At 40.1% G+C, this 16,577-nt stretch overlaps 1 protein-coding gene and 1 long non-coding RNA gene across 5 annotated transcripts in view; one reads left to right on the top strand and one right to left on the bottom strand.

Annotated features, from left to right (window-relative positions):
• The window catches only part of SDK1 (sidekick cell adhesion molecule 1), a 672,152-nt gene that overhangs the window by 209,565 nt on the left and 446,010 nt on the right, over positions 1 to 16,577 (bottom strand). For all 4 annotated transcript variants that reach the window (XM_050966275.1, XM_050966276.1, XM_050966274.1 and 1 more), the window contains one exon: positions 306 to 417. In XM_050966275.1, coding sequence (XP_050822232.1) covers positions 306 to 417 — 112 coding nt within the window. The remainder of the gene's footprint in view (positions 1 to 305; positions 418 to 16,577) is intronic.
• LOC127057566 (uncharacterized) overlaps positions 1 to 16,577 on the top strand; it is a 477,062-nt gene that overhangs the window by 84,141 nt on the left and 376,344 nt on the right. The gene's annotated exons all lie outside the window — the stretch shown is intronic.

Here is a 16,577-nt window from a genome sequence, read left to right on the forward strand (position 1 = left end):
ATGGACTCCTGTTACAGAGTGTTTGCTGATGGCCGAATGTCACGTTTCTGCCTTCTCTTTTTTACTCTGTTCCAGCACGAGTAAAGGTGGGAAAGTAATATCTAGTTTCTTATTTTCCCAAAAATAATCTATATGTTAAATAACTAACATGGATTCCTTATTAGTCGTGCAAAGCAAGCTGTATGCTATATTCTGCTTATTACAACCATGAAATTAAAAAAAAACAACAGGTTCTCACTCAATTTTTAGCAGAGGACAGTTCCTTATTACTACTACTACTACTACTACTACAACATTTACAATACCTTGCATTGGCCACACATTCCAGTGTGATTTCACTGCTCCCTGCTATCACACTGGTGTTGCGCGGAGGGACTACAATGATAGGAGCTGTGGTGTCAGATACGTTGTTGGCATCTACAAAGGGCAGAAAAAAAACCTCGTGAAAACACAGTACATTTGCAAACAGCAATGACAAACATTCCAGGAAAGGATCTCAGCAAATGACACAGCTGCAAATTTCACTCTTCAACCTTATCATGTGTCTTAATCTCCTTATTAGAAGGAGATCTTCAGTATGGTCATTTTCATTTACTTTCTTTATACTGTACAAACAAACACTTTCAAAATGCCCAGCTTGTAATAATTCAAAAACACACAACTCACAAGGACTACTCCCAGAAAGAGAGCAAACAAATTAAGCATCCTAGAGGTTTTCAACTGCTGAGCATTTATTTTTATCAAACCGTTGCTGACTTATATTTTTAAGCCCTTTTCATGTTTTGTTTAATCTTACAACTTCCATACCATTTCAAAAGAGCCTGCCAGTACTTGCAATAGTTCTTTTAAAAGATTTTTTTATACTAGGGAACAAATATGAAATTAACAAAGGAACATATCACAGCAATTTCAATCCATTTTCTTATCAGAGAAATAAATAAGCCAAATCTGCTTCTCTTTTGTTAGACATCAAACTGTAAATAATTTAGCTTATGCAACAGTCAGTAGACACTAGAAAAATGATAAAAAGGCTGGTATCTTACTTGTTTCATTTTTAAATTTTCTGTACATTCATTTAATAAGTGAATTAAAATGCCAATGTGTTATTGCCTTGCTTCTAGCTATTCATTTGGAGGGAGAAGGAAGGGTGGGGAAGGTAACTCGAATAAGAGAATAATGAAAGATTTCCAAAAATAAAGAATTCAATAAAGGAATTATAGGGAAAAGAAATGAAAATACCTCTAAACTGAGGCAAATCCAAACTGGCTGAAACACTTTTTGCTAAAGAGGCTTAACAATGCAAAATCCATCATTATGGGTAATGAAAATGGGAAACTGGCAAATGAAAGGCACCAAACTCTGCTAACTCTGCTACAATGATATATCCACAAAGAGCAGAAAATGGAAAGAAATGTCTGCATTTACCTAGTATTTCCAAAAATCTTTGATTCTTTCCTTCACATTTTGGACAGAACAGGCTTTCAGTAGAGGGGTTCATAGACATTTAAAATGGGGGTGGATGGGTGAGAAGAGAAGAAAGAAGCATTTTGCAAAACAAATATTCTAAATCTTACAGTGACAAGATTTTGACTCTTTAGCACATTCTCAGCTGACAGTGGAAGGCACAGTATGAGAGAAGAAGCACGTAGTTCAACCTCAGGCCCCAGAAGTACTTCAGTCCATCCCCATTCACAACAGCACTTAAGCAAGTATTCAACTTTGGGCATTTGCCAAAGTGCCGTCCTCAGCAGAGATGCTTTCTGAAGCAAGCATTTAGTAATTCCTCTTTTTCAATATATTTACACCCATAGCAAATCACTAACTGTTATAGCCAAAGAGCCCTTAAATATTTAAATTGTTAGCGATTTTTACGTCTGTTTCAGTTCAGATCTCTTTTCACAAAATTACTGGGAATGCTGGGCTGCCTATTAGCAGGTGGTAAATCAACTGTTCTCCACTGGTTTTGTGTGAGGTGAAAGTTAGCAGCAGTAAATGCTAAAAGGTCAATGAACAAAGCACTAATTTTGCATTAATTACTACTTATCTCCATCTATAAAAGAGGAAAACCATGTTCACTCCTTATCAGCACCTCTGGAGGACAGCTCACAGCACTCCAACAACAACCAAAGAATAGAAGTGGGCTTTGTGCTGACGTCCAGGAGTTCACCATATGAAACAGGCTCTTTGTGCAATAAACAGATAAGCACAAGAGCTAGAAGTACACTTTATTTTCCTTGCAACAAGAGTAATATAGGCAAGGCTTCATTTACTTCTTTATTACTAATTGTAACGAGAACACTAATGAATAGAATTTGAGCCATATTCATACAATGTCCTAGAATAAATCCATTAGTAGAATTAGCCATCTGATAATGGTTTTTGAACATGTGGGGTTAAGGCGGCACAGATCTGGATCTAGTATATTTCTTTTAAATCACGACATAAAAAGCTAATGTTCTTCTAACTTTTATCTAATGGAAAGCTAATGTGCCCGTTACTATATCCAGTATAATATGCCGCATTCTCACATTATATGGAGCTCATCACAATGCTCGGTGCTTGGCTGCTAGGTACTGTACCTAGAAATGTCAGTTGCAGAAATAATAAGCATATACATAGAACAGTAAATTTTCCAAGCACCGTATAAACATTAACTAGGCAGCATACATATTTGTAGTTCATACTCAAGAACAGTCAGAAGTTCCATTTGCACATCCAAAGAGTCACCTGTTGAAATCCACTATAGCCCTGATCCTGCAAATGGGTCTCAGCAGGGGCATCCACATGGTTCCCTTTGCAGGACAGAATCCATAACATTTCATTGTGTGTGATCAATACATGAAGCAGCAAGACTAAAGTCCCTCTGAAAGTATTAATCTCAACACAACTGTAACTGTGTAATCGATAACTATGTGCCCATTACATGCTTTAAGGAAAATCCTTTTGTAGAAACCTACAAAGTGCAATTTCAGAAAGTACCAGAACATCTCAATTTAGATAGAAATGAAATAATACCATAGAAACAGCTCGTAAACCATTTTTCAATGCAACCTGGGAGAAGTGGACCACCAATTTCAGATAGTCAGGTAAGACAAACTGTTCAGGTTTTCTATGCACTGCTGTTGTGGCCATGTTGGTCCCAGGACAATAGAGAGAGAAGATGGGTGAGGTAATATTTTTTATTGGACCAAATTCTGTGGTGAGAGACAACCTTTCGAGCTTACATAAAGGTCTTTTTCAGGTCTGGGAAACTAACTCAAAGTGTCACTACTAAATACAGAATGGAACAGATTGTTTAGCATAAGTAGTTAACACATTTCAAGGGACCATTTGAGGTAAAGTGACCCATTAACAACCCTCCAGTCATAGGGAGGAAAGGAAAGGTGGAGGGGAAATCAGATTGTTGTACTAAGCCATAAATTCGATGTCTTTATTCCAGCAGTTCTCAAACTGTGGATTGGGTCCCCAAAATGGGTCATGACCCCATTTTAATGGTGTCACCAAGGCTGGCAGAGTTTCTGTGGTCTGGGGCCAAACCCAAGCCCCACTGCCCAGGGCTGGGGCCAAAGCCCAAGGGCTTCAGCCTTGAATGGTGGGGCTCAGGTTACAGGCCCCCACACCTGGGATTGAAGTCCTTTGGCTTCAGCATTGATGCCAACACCCGTGGTGGTAGACTCAGGCTTTGGCTTTCGGCCCCCTACCCGGGGCCTGCAGTCTCGGGCAGGCCCAGGTCTCAGTCCTTCCTTCTGGGGTCATGTAGTAAAGTGATCACTCTATATCTGCCTCCTCCTGCACCTTGTGTCTGCAGGAATCAGATGTCACCAGCCCTGAAGCAGCGCAGAGGGCCCTCTGCTGTGAGGGATCTGCTCACTCACTCCTGAGATAACAGAGCTGCAGAGGTCTCCCTTCACAGCTGCAGGGCTGGTGATACCCAGCCCCTGCAGGCATGCCCACTGTCACCGACTGCTTTTTTTTTTTTTTGGTCAATTTCAGTGTCAGCTGAAATGTACAACTGCAGACAGTTATAGATTAAAGTAGACTCCTACACCAAGCCTACTCATGAGAAATGGAGTCACCTCAAACAAGTAGGGTGACCAGACAGCAAGTGTGAAAAATCAGGACGGGGTGGGGAGTAATGGGAGCCTATATAAGAAAAAGACCCAAAAATTGGGACTGTCCCTTTAAAAACGGGCCATCTGGTCACCCTGCAAACAAGTAGCAACCAAGATTGCATCCCATACAATCACACTCTTTCACCGTGTGTTATATACGGTATATGGTACAAAAGTACACCCAAAGCACATTTTTAATGAAAAGTGAAGTATCCCTCAAATACTGAAATCATAAAAACAACAACATATTTTGTAAGACTCTGATCCTTCAAACACTTCTGCATGTGCTTAACTTCGGGCATGTCACTAGTCCCATTGAATTCAATAGGAATACTCATCTGCCTGAGGTTAAGCACAAGCAGAAGTGTTTTCAGGATCAGGGCTTTCTATACGAAAATAGAAAATATATTAATCATGTAAACCAGTAGTTCTTATGCAAGAAAATATTTTGTGCGAGCTGTTTCAATTGTCTGACAAACTTGAAGAAGACATAGACAATACAGACAGACTAACAAGAGCTTAGCAGAAACAGGAAAAAATGAAACAAGCTAAAATCCACATTATAAATATGTCCAAGTGTTTAAACACTTAACAGCCTTACATATTTTTAAAAGTACTTATTTCTTTGTAAAGACTTTCATGCAGACAGAAAGAACTGTTAGTTTTAGCCCTAGGGAAAGAATAATGGAGAACTGAACTCCAGCCACAAGGAAACTTGCCTCAGATACCCTGGCAACAAAGCACGTTATATATTATATTACATATGACAGAGCCTAAAATACAGAGCTGAGAAGCTTCAGAAATCTTTGAGGGAGTTCTCTAGGGCTCAATCCTCAGGAGTAATAAAAGACAATTTATGGGACTCCACAGAGATTTAAGTTACCTGTAGAAAATACATTTGGGGCAAGTTCTTGGCTTTTTAAGCCAGAGCCCCATGTGGAGGATGGTGCAGGGTCACACTGCACCAAGAGAGGCATCAAGGTGACTGGACCTCACGCTGGCGCAATCTCTCCAGGTTGCTCCTTACGCTCAGGGAGCAAGCACTCTGCTTCATCATTCCCCACAGTGCACCAGCCCTGTATCTACAGGCTAGGACAGGGCATGGAGTCATGTCCCAGCTCTTTTTCCTCATGCCCCTGCTCTGAGGAAAAGCAAAGCAGAGGTGAACAGTTCTTGTGTCCTCCAGATGCAGGGAGTACAGGGACTGCTTTTGTGAGTGACCTCTCCCTGCCTGTATAAAGAGGGGAGATGGTCTTTGCTTTCTCCTCTGCTCTTGTGCAAGTTCATGAACCAGGTTTGTATTTTAAGAACATTCCAGAAATAAATTCTTTACATTGTCCCATGTAGTGTTGAGGAAATTAAGACTGTATTTAGTTATACAGCTCTCTGTTATTTCTCAGCGGTAGAACTCAAAAGCAGACAAAATTTCTGTTCTACACTCTGAACTTGCCTTCTTAGAACTCCATGTGCAAAAAGAGCAATTTGGAAGTTCAGTCTCTGTCACTGACCTGACCTTCCCCCATGCACAGTGAGGGGTTTCTTTTTGCTAAGAAACTTATCATCCTACACATCATTAGGGCTTTTAACTCGAGAAAATATATACCCCAAGACATTTGATCTAGAGGACACTCAGGTGGCTTTTTATTTCTTCAAATAGCTTTAATATCAAATATCTAACTGGATGTAATGTGTAATCTTATTCAACATTAGTCAAAGGAACAAAAGCTATGGTCTAGCAATGGTATCAGTTAGCTTTAGTCTTCTTTAAAGCAAACAAGAAGCAACAGGTATCACAGCCTGTTCCCGATAGCCAGCAGGGGGAGCTGGATACTTTGATTCCCTCTCCATGGTCTACTAGAACCTTTTTGTATCTGCAATATGACTGCTTGGGTTTAAAAATTTTAAAATAACTGATCAGTGGAATTGAGATTCTATTTTTCTATGATACTCTAAAATAAGAGAAATAGGCACACGCTCAGGAGGAGGAAACACAGGCTTGGGAGGTTCACAGAGACAGCTCTCCAAAAGTTATAAAAATGGTACTTTGCTGCACATGAACATCTGTGGCAAACATCAAGAGTCACTTTCTGATGGAACAGGGCCCCATTTTCTTCTTCTAGCCCATGCATTTCATATACCTAGTTCATGTATTTATCATCCCCTTTCTCAACAATGGATTTGAGTTAATTTATTGTGCTACCTGTTAGTATTTCTAATTTAAACAAAGGCATACCAGAATTGACAATTAATCTGATGAATAGATAATGAGAAAACCAAAAAAATCTGTTCTAACACATTAAATTCAAGCCAGAGAGGTTCAGTAGTGGAGTGACGAAAGCTGAGGAAAGAAGTAAAGAGGGAGGGCTGGGTGCCAGGCGCAGTTGTATTACGAAAGATAATGACAGGTTTTATGGAAGCCTAGATGTGGGACCTCTTACTTTTTGCTGTCCAACAGCAGGAAGAGAAGAAAAATGAGACAGAATATAGTGCCACATTTTGTGTTCAATTTCATCTTCATATGTACGATCATTTTTATATGAAGTGGTGTTGTAGCCATATTGATCCCAGGATATTAGAGAGACAAGGTGGGTGAGGTAATATCTTTTATTGGACCAACTTCTGCTGATGAGGACACAAGCTTTCATACTTACACAGAACTCTTCTTCAGGTCTGGGAAATGAGTGACACGATAAATACAAGGTAGAACAGAATGTTCAGCATATGTTGTTGAAAAGTACTTCAAGAGACCATTCAAGGTGACGTCGCTGATTAATCTCTCTCCAGTCACAGGACAGAAACGGAGAGAAAAAGCTGAGGCGGGGGTGGTGGAAGTAAGGGGGTTATAGATTGTTGTAATAAGCCATAAATACAGTGTCTCTGTTTAGTCTTTTAGTATCTCACTAAACTATGAATTTAAGCTCCTAGGCTCATCTTTTGAAGGTGTTGTGCAGGTTTCCTTTGAGGGTAAGGACTGAGAGGCCAGCTATAGAGTGACTGCTTTGTGAAAAGTGTTCACCCACAGGTGATAGGATGTTTGTGTATTATTATTTTTCTGTGAGAGTTCATTTGAGAGCATAGTAATTGTCTCTGATCCATAGTAGCTATTGGGGCATTTAGTGCACTAGATACCTGCTAAACAATCTATTCTACCTTGTATTTAGCTGTGATACTTTGAGTACATTTCCCAGACATGAAGAAAAGTTCTGTGTAAGCTCAAAACTTCTCTCACCAACAGAAGTCACCCACCTTGTCTCTCTAACAATTTTTACCTCATTTTATATACTTCAAGATTCTTCTCTTTGACAAGAGAAAACAAATACAATATGACAATTTGACAAACTGTCTAGTTGTTTCTTTCCCCTCTCATTTGTAACACATTTGAGCACACCTCCATTTTGAATGAAGGAGATGTAACAAGGAAAATGTTCTCAACTGCCATTTCTTGGACTAAGAAAAATGACAGGGATAAAGAAAAGCAACTCTGCTGACTCTGCACATTGAAAGGATCATTTTAAGGGGTGAGGAAGCACTTTGAGATAAAATTACTTAAGAAATCAGATAAGATTAAATAATAGCTTAATTTCTGGGTATAAAAGTTGAAACAACAGCTGCCAAGGAAATGTATCTAGTTCAGTTTGGTCCATGCTGACCCTTACATTTGTGCAGCGTTTCACTGAAATCAAAGGAAATCTAGGTGGGTGTGAAGGTTCATGGAGGTGGATCAGGGCCTTAACTGTTAAAACTATTCTGGTTTATAAAATTTGATGCATTCACAGTTTAACATTAGAATGGCAGGATGCAACAATCTAAAGGAAGAATCCAGGTGATGAGTAACAAAATGTCAATTCTCTGATGTAAAGACTCTTTTTTCTAATTAACTCATTTTAATGTAGATGATTTTCAGCTCTGAAAATAAATGGTGCAAAATCAGAGCATACTTTCTTTGCAAATCTGGAAAACCTGAACAGTTTATGTCAATCCATGCTAATCAAAAGATATTAGCAGAAACAATAGAGATCTGCAGGTCATTCAGGAAGAATCTGTAGGGGATTCCTGCCTCTCTGCTCAAAACTCTGTGGAATTTCTGCTCAGGCAGGGAATTTTTTTAAATGGTAGGTTTAGGCCAAATCCTTCTCACAATACTCACACTGAGTACTACTGAAGCTAATGGGACTTCATCATATGCGTAAAGTGAGCAGATTTGTGTGCTACAAGGAGAGTCATCTCACTGTTCCTGAATCAAGTTTTATAGAAAACCAATGCTTAATTTTTGCCAGAGCTTGCCAGGGCTGAGCCCCAGCACCTCTAGGCTTGGCAGTTCATAGCCCTGGCACCTCTAGGTTTCCCGTGTCCATTATGAAAGTAAAAAAAATTGCTTGAGCCCTGGCACCTATTTCATTACAAATTAAGCACTGTAGAAAACCCATTAGAGCTCACCCAGACTATATCAAAGACGTCCACTCTTTTCATCTGTTTATACTACTGACATCACCATGATGTCTGTGAGTGCACTCGTTACTGATCACATTCTACATGCCATTTTTGCCCAAATTTTTCAGAACAGTAACAAATTCCTCAGTTGTCTGAATTATACTAAATCAAGAGAATGTTGATTGGTTAGTTTAATGGTTCAGTGATTAGATGGTTAGCACATTACATTGCAAGGAAGATTCTTGATACTGGTATTATTCCCTGAGCAGCCAGGGCAAGATTTGCTGACATCAGTGGGGCTCTGCACCGGTGCAAAGGTCCACCCATGGGGATCTGATTGCAGGACGAGGGCCTATGAGAGCTTATAATTTGTGTTATCTTTTCATATAGTCCAGATTTTAACATGGCAGCTTCCTAAGGTTCTCACTGAAACTGTTTATTCTTTCATCTACTTGCCCATGGACAGAAAAAGTAAAATGTCAAAAGTCCTAAATGCTTTTAAAAAAATAAAAATCAAAGAAGTCACATCTCCGATGACAAAAAGGCAGCTTTAGTTACAAGTTTCTGAAAATCATCTGCACTTTACATAAGTGATTCACCAAGGAAAATCAGTCATTGGATAAGCAATGTGTCAGTCAAAGCCATCCACAGAAAACCCACCTCAGCTCCCTGAAGAAATGTAGTTACATCTAAATGCTTTTCATACATGAAAGTTTCACATAACCCCACTTCAAACACTGTAATTTATGAACATGAATCCATTTATTAAAGGGTGAGGGGAAAGGTTATGCAAATATGTTTAGAAAATTGTACTAACATAGCTGGTTTTTGTTAGCTAAAAAACCACATTGTTCAATACAAAAGGCACAGATGTACAGCATTTTAAGCTCAAGGTCAATGTTTGCTGTATTCTATTTATATGTGAAACATCTTTTGGGATCCAGATTGCTACCTTGCTCCCAAAGGTTGTTTCTGATCCTTTTCATAATGGGAACAGAACTGAAAAATAAGAGCTACCCCACAGCCTTTCTCCAACAACTTTCTCCAACAACTAACTGAAACAAGCATATGGAATGACTTGTCAGAATAATATTTTAAGAAATAGGTTACTAGGAGCCTGAGGTCCACCCCATATGGTTTGAAGTTCCCCATTCCCCTCATCAAACCAGTCTACTTCCTTCTTCTCTTCCACAAAGAAATAAAATCTACAATAAGTTGTGCAGGTCACAGAGATCTTTCATTTACATATTTAGTGTACTGTAAAACCTAAAAGCAGGGCAGAACCATAAACAGATCAGAATAATTTGTCCAATGTAAAGAAATGCCCCCACCCCCCACATTTAAGCACAGAAGTTCTTCTAAATGTGATGCTTTCCCTATGCAGCCTTTGCGATTACCAAACTTTTGGATATTTTATAGTATAAGGTCGCCTCAGACCTTAGCAAGGAGAAAAATATAGTGTGCTGTATTTCCACTGCAGCAAGAACAAAACAACTGGGAATACATAGAACATTTCAAAATGGTAAACAATAAGCCAGATAAACAAAGCCTACAAACATATTCATTCAAAAATAATTCCACAGATGGATAAGCATTTAATTTTCTGAAGTCAGAATAAAAGAGCCTCTCTCTTTTGAAAGATGGAATGGGGTTTTGTATCTATTTATATACAGTATATAAATGCATACTATAAGCATATTGCAAGTACAGTCAAAAGAAAGCTAAGAGGAAGTTATTACTAAGGGCTCTTTGTTGTTATTATTTCTATAATACGGGAAGTGTCAGCATTGTTACGAATCAATTGTTAGATGCCCAGTACTGTGGCTGCTTGCATTAATGTACTGATTATCTTCTATCTGGTGCTCCCAGATAAGACTGGGGTTCGGGAGCATAATGTCTCTTGGATCCCATATTGGCTTCTTCCTCTCAAGGGAACAGATGGGTAATTGTTTTTAGCAATATGAATGGTGAACACCCCTTCCTGCATATGGCAGTTGCTTCAATAGAAGAAAATGGAAGCTTGTGGCTGTGGAAAATTCGTGTCTCCCTTCCCACCCATCACCCACCCATGCAAACCTCTACTTTGTGCTGTTTCTTGTTTGAAGTTGTTATATCACAATGACTGTAGGGTGTCACAACATCAGTGCAGATAAATAGGAAAATCTTAGGAGTGAAAGACAGATAAAATAAAGTGAAAATGTTTTTATTTCTTTCCTGTCTACCCCAGCTATCTTAAAAAGGAATAAATTTGCTCCTAGATTGTAGAAACAGCGCTCAGCTAGTACAAGACAGTTTGAGATATGGCCCCAGGTTTCTATTTAAAACTAACTGGTCTTGTAGTCAGCCAGTCTGTGACACAGCTAAGATTTTTCTTTTAGTCAACATAACCCCCTTTAGACTTGCTTTAGAATTAATACCAACACTACAATTTTACTATCCAGGGAGAAAAAATAGGGCAGAACCTTCTCACATCAGCAAGAGAAATAGAAAAGTGCAACGGGGGTCTTCTGAAAACAAAACAGACCCCTCCACCACTATATCCATAAATTGTTAAGTTTACATATTCTAGATAGAAAGACAGATAGACAGACATGTTAGTGAAAGAAGAGAGGGTCACTTTCACCCATATAAAATGACTTTCAGACATGGATTAAAATTATGTCAGGTAGTTGAAATGAATCCGAAAGCCCTAAGTAGAAATAAACAGGTAATTGGTTTCTGCTGATTGGCAAACAGAATTCTCTGTCAGAAGGCCTGTCAGACAGCTGTTTTCCCCTGTATGCTTTGTGACTTCTGTCCTCTTTTGATTTTGCTATTAGTTCTACAAATTCTGAGCAGCCATAACTGTCTGTGACAAAAGGAAATACTAAGTGAATAGATCACACACATGAAAAACTGGCCCTCTTTACAGATTCTTAGAAGCACTCCACAGAGGGAGAGATGCAGTTGATCAGAAGCTGGCAAAACCAAAGTGATTACTAAGGAGAGTTTTAAATGGGTCCAGGGGATTTTGGTTAATTCAAGATCCCAAAAATTTTTTTCATATGGTTTAGGACAATAAAATGTGTCATATATTTAGCCAAAAATCCCTCAGAAAATCCAAACCCCCCCCCCCCCCATGCCAAAACAAAACAGAAACTAACCAACCCAGGGGGAAAAAAAATCCAGCAAAACAAGGTCTAAGACTTATATAAAAGAAGCCTAAGACTGTTTGTCTGGAGTATTTTTGATGTTAAAGTTTTGCTTTCTCAATAGTTCTTTCAAGAAATAATCCCAAAGTACTGTTGATCCTAAAAGAAAATGAAAATCAATGAATTCTCTTCTTATTTTTGAAAAAACCCTTGGGATTTCATCCTACTGTTTTATGGTGGTTTTACAATGTTGCCTATAGTGGTGTACATATAAGGTTCTCCTTCCTGTGCTATTTCATTCTATATTACTGGTTTCCCAGATGACTAAAAGAGCCTTATTTCACCAGTACTGATGTAGACTTGATTTTTTATGTTCTTATTTGTTCACTACTTAGGCTTTGGTCCTGGAAACAGTGACATGTTTAATTTTTTAAGTTAGTTGGACTACTTATGTGCACAAGTATTTGCAGGACTAAGGCCTTGAGCATTTCTCTTGGTTTCCTATTCTGGGAGGTGCACAGAGGTTTCTGGGTGCTTTGAACAAAATCTGAAACTGCCACCCCCCCATCCTTCCAAAAAATTACCACTGAAGGGTGGCCTCAGGAAAATTGGGGGGCGACTGGACTGGAGCGTGAGCCCCTCCCGATACTTACCCTGCAGAGGCAGCTCCTGTCCTGCAAGGCTGGGCCCAGCTCCCTACTCCAGGACTGGTTCATGGGGTTGCAGCACCATTCAGGTTTGGCCTGGCTGCCCCTCCTTGTGACTCTGTGCAATAGGTCACAGTGCCACTCGATTTGAGTGCTCTCTCAGTTGGGGAGGGGGGAAGCAAATCTGTCACTTTGCTCCTCCCACATGGGGTCCTGCCCGTTTTTCAGCAGTTTTAGGTTCATAACTAATTGAATAGTGGCCAGAGTAGCACTAGCTTCATTCCTGATGGAAATTATTATGAACCTTCTATACATGACACTGGACCATGCAACAGCTGGCTCAATCTAATAAAGGCAGGCTCAGTTTAAAAATTGTACATTTTACAAAGAATTGCAGTGTGCCCCTTTTTCTTCCCCACAAAATGTCAAAAAATATTAAGTTTACAATTAATAGTGGTAACTAATATTAAAGACAAAAGAAAACACTGTTCACTGAAAGAGGCCTATTTCTCTTCGCTCCCAGAGGAACCTGGCAAAGCCTACTTTGTCATGAAAAATCCTTTACAACAAACATTTCAAACACCAAGAATTTTTCTGCTCTTTCATATTTAGATCTATGGGTAGGAATACATAAAATGTAAAATGGAGCAAGGAAGTGAAGCTATACATTTTAAATAGCTAATTTAATTCTGCATAAAACCTTTGCTCCTACTATTAGAAAGTTAAAATTTATCACCAGAGGAAAACATAAGAAGTCAAACATGCTCTTGGAAAATACAGCGTGAGCAACATGTAAAGGAGGCAACAACAGACAGAAGTCTGTCTTCTCCTCTTTACTGAGTCATCTCAACCCCTGCATGGGCCGCATGCATGTAGGGGATAGGAAACTGAGGTTTCCCTCTCTGAGCTTCTTACACATTCTTCCACTGGAGGAAGAAGCGGGGTTTCCTCCCCCCATACCAGCAGATAACCAAGATCCATACTGATTTTGTGGCTCTGAAGATGCCTCGTGCATCTATGTTGTTTCTCATTCCCCAGATTCCCTTTTTACCACAATGTTCAATTGAAAGAATTATTAATGCTGCAAGGCAGTCTGGATTAAATGCAGTTGCATGCTGCCTTAAAGCACTAAGCCAGACAGTTCCTCATGGTGTCTCTGGCCAACAATGACTGGCTTGGAAAAAAATTAGTCAACGTTGTTCTCCCCAAGCTCCATCACACATGATGTCAAAATAAGAATAAAGGAAGTGGTTTATACCTTTCAAAGCTATTTCACGCTGCCTGCAGACTCACACACACATCATTGCATTGATTTATACTTAGTTTGAAAGTTACCTTCATAACTATATGGGTTAGAGACTCAAGTGAAAACTTAGATTATGGAATACAATATGGGAGAATAAAAAAAAAAGTAACATCTTAGAGAGCAAGGCAGCCCAATTTGGCTATTAATGGCCAAGGACAAATAACATCTCTTGCCCTCAGTGACAACTCTTCTAAACACTAGCTTAGGACTTGTGCATAGAAAATGACCAGACTCCAAGCTGCTCTCTTGACAGCTCTCCAATCTATGTCCCAGCTGCTTCAGCTCCCAGAGATCATTGTAACTTGTAGTAGTCTACAGGCATAACAAATCAACCAATCAACTCCAGCAGCCAGGTAAAATGCCATTGCTTTCATTCACTCCTGAATGCTGCCACTATCAACAACCCTTTGGTCAGCACTCATGGTGCACCTGTGATTTAGGTTGGTAGGGCTGGAGATTCTTCTTTGGTGAAATAGAAACACTGCTGGTAATGCATGGTTAGAGATGTCACATGTGTCTGAAAGGTCAGCTGATACTAAGATATCTCTGAGTGGATGATCATGAACAAAGATTCTTTAGATTATATCAGGAAATGGCTTTTGAGGACATATAGCACTGGTTCAGCTTCTTGAGACTGAGGGTCAGTCTGTTTTCCCTAGTCACCTGGATACCACTACTCTGAGTTTTGACCTGGAACAACAGTGCTTATGGAGCTTAAGTGAGAGATGGTATCAAATCCTGGAGCACTTGAAGGGATTTTGGGGAAAGGAAGATGGCATCCCCCTGGGAATGGGGATCAAGGAAACTGAATTCTGTTCAGTTACTTCTGTGAATTTGGTGACAGATTCCCTTATGCCCCAGAAGAAACCAAGGCCTTTCTAGAGGAAGGGGAATCATGAATGTAGGTGAGTCAGAAATAGTTTTGAGGCTCTTGGGGTCCACACTGGGAGCATCTTTTGAAGGAAGATCCTCAACAAGATCAACTATATACCTCTTCTCCTAGAGGTATTTTATCTGGGGTGGCTCAGTGGGACTCAAATCCCCTAGATTTGAGAGAGAGAGGATTTGGCGCTCTGACATCTCTTTGAGGGCTTGATTCAACCTACCTTGAAACTCCATTAAATGCTGGGAATACTATCCTAAAACTGGTCAAGATTCTCCTCAACCAGGGCTAAAGCCACAGAGCCCTGCTGTCCATTGAATTATTTATTAGCCAGGCCCTTGGCTGACAGTTTTAGTCCGTCCTAACGTGCATCACTGATTTCCCACCTGTTTACATTTAGACAGCATTTTTGAGTCTCCTTGATCTACTTGACAGATAACGAGCAATGTCCTGAATGTTGGCGAGCCACTGAATGAGGTGCCTACCTGCATACAGACAGTGTGTGCTACTGAAACTCGGAAAAACTCCAGTCCTTAATGAACCTTCCTGATGCTAGGGTAGAAGACTCTTTAATGCACATTATCAAATTACTGAATTTAAGAATGAAAGCCACAATCCACAGCCCCTCCTTAGCACATTGTTAGAATAGCAATCCAGTGATGAAATAATGCATTCAATAAAGCACTACTGCATGTTCCCATTATTGGGTTACCCACTTCAGGATTATACCTGTTTACTTAGAGACTGCAGATTAATAGGGATGATTTCCTCTATTGTGACAAACCTCTGTCCTTGTCTCTGTGGGTCCCGCATTTCCTGGCAGATTTCACTAGCCTCAGAGGCTCACTGTGACCCTCCACACAGCCCTTCTCTCTAGAGGCAAGAGTCACAGCCTACTAAGTCATTTTCATCATAAACCAGCAAGAGAGGTGAGGAGGAGCTACCCTCCCTTGCACAGTCTCTGTTGTCTCCCAGTCTCAGTGATTAATCGCAGGCAAAGGGAGGAGCCCAGGCCCACCCTCTACTCCAGGCTCCAGCGCAGGGACCCTAATAGTATCAGCTATGGTAGCAGACTTTTTAGAAACAGGACACGTACAATTCCCTGGGCCACTTCCTCACAGCAGCCCCCACTTCCTCAAGATCCACTTCACCCTTACCTCAGGGCCTCCTTCTTTATGCCTGATATGGTTTGTACTGTTCAGTCTCTCCAACAGTACGGCTTTCTCCTACAGCTCCTGACACACACACTTCATTAACTGGGAGGCTTTTAACTAGTTCCAGCCAGCCCTTGATTGGCTTCAGGTGTCCCAATCAACCTAGCTATCTCCACTGCTTTCTAGAAGGATCTTAATTGGCCCCAGGTGTCTTGATTAACCTGGAGCAACTGCCATTTGGTTACCACGGTACCACGGATTTGTTTAGCCTGGGGTTAACATACCTGTTCCTCACTACTTTACTATAGCCATCTGGCCTTTCCTCACCACACTATAGAAAGGTGACAGCTCCTGCCAATAACAACTTGAGCAATGAACAGGTTGCTATAGAATACATTAATAAAATAGTGACTGTCAACCCACAGAGGCATTATCAAGGGTCAGATTAAGAGGCTGGAACTTGTGGGTCCTGACCTACTTGAGTGTATGCAGTTGGCTTCTTTGCATCACCAGGCAGATGTTTAAAATTACAACTGCTACATACAGTGAGACTCCAAAGCCTGAAATACAAGAGAAGAGGGCGATTTATTGGAGAGACTGTGCTTCCCCTCCAAACAAAAAGCTTTGCCACATACACAAGAGAGGGGGGAAATAAAACACGTAGAAGGAATTAAAGTAACTACTGGAATTAAATATCATGGCAGCGTGTGTGCAAGATCATTACTAATTACTGTACAAAGTTATAGACTCAGCCATTCAGATGGAGCCACGCTCACAATATGGTTCTGAATGAAACACTATAGAATGCATCAAGTTACGAGTCAGAGGGCTTAAAGAAAGAAAAATAGTTAACAGTGGGAATTTAGTCTAGGAATACAGAGCAACCTCCTGTACTCAAATATAAATCAGTATC

This window comes from Gopherus flavomarginatus, chromosome 9 (assembly GCF_025201925.1).
Source record: "Gopherus flavomarginatus isolate rGopFla2 chromosome 9, rGopFla2.mat.asm, whole genome shotgun sequence".
NCBI lineage: Eukaryota > Metazoa > Chordata > Testudines > Testudinidae > Gopherus > Gopherus flavomarginatus.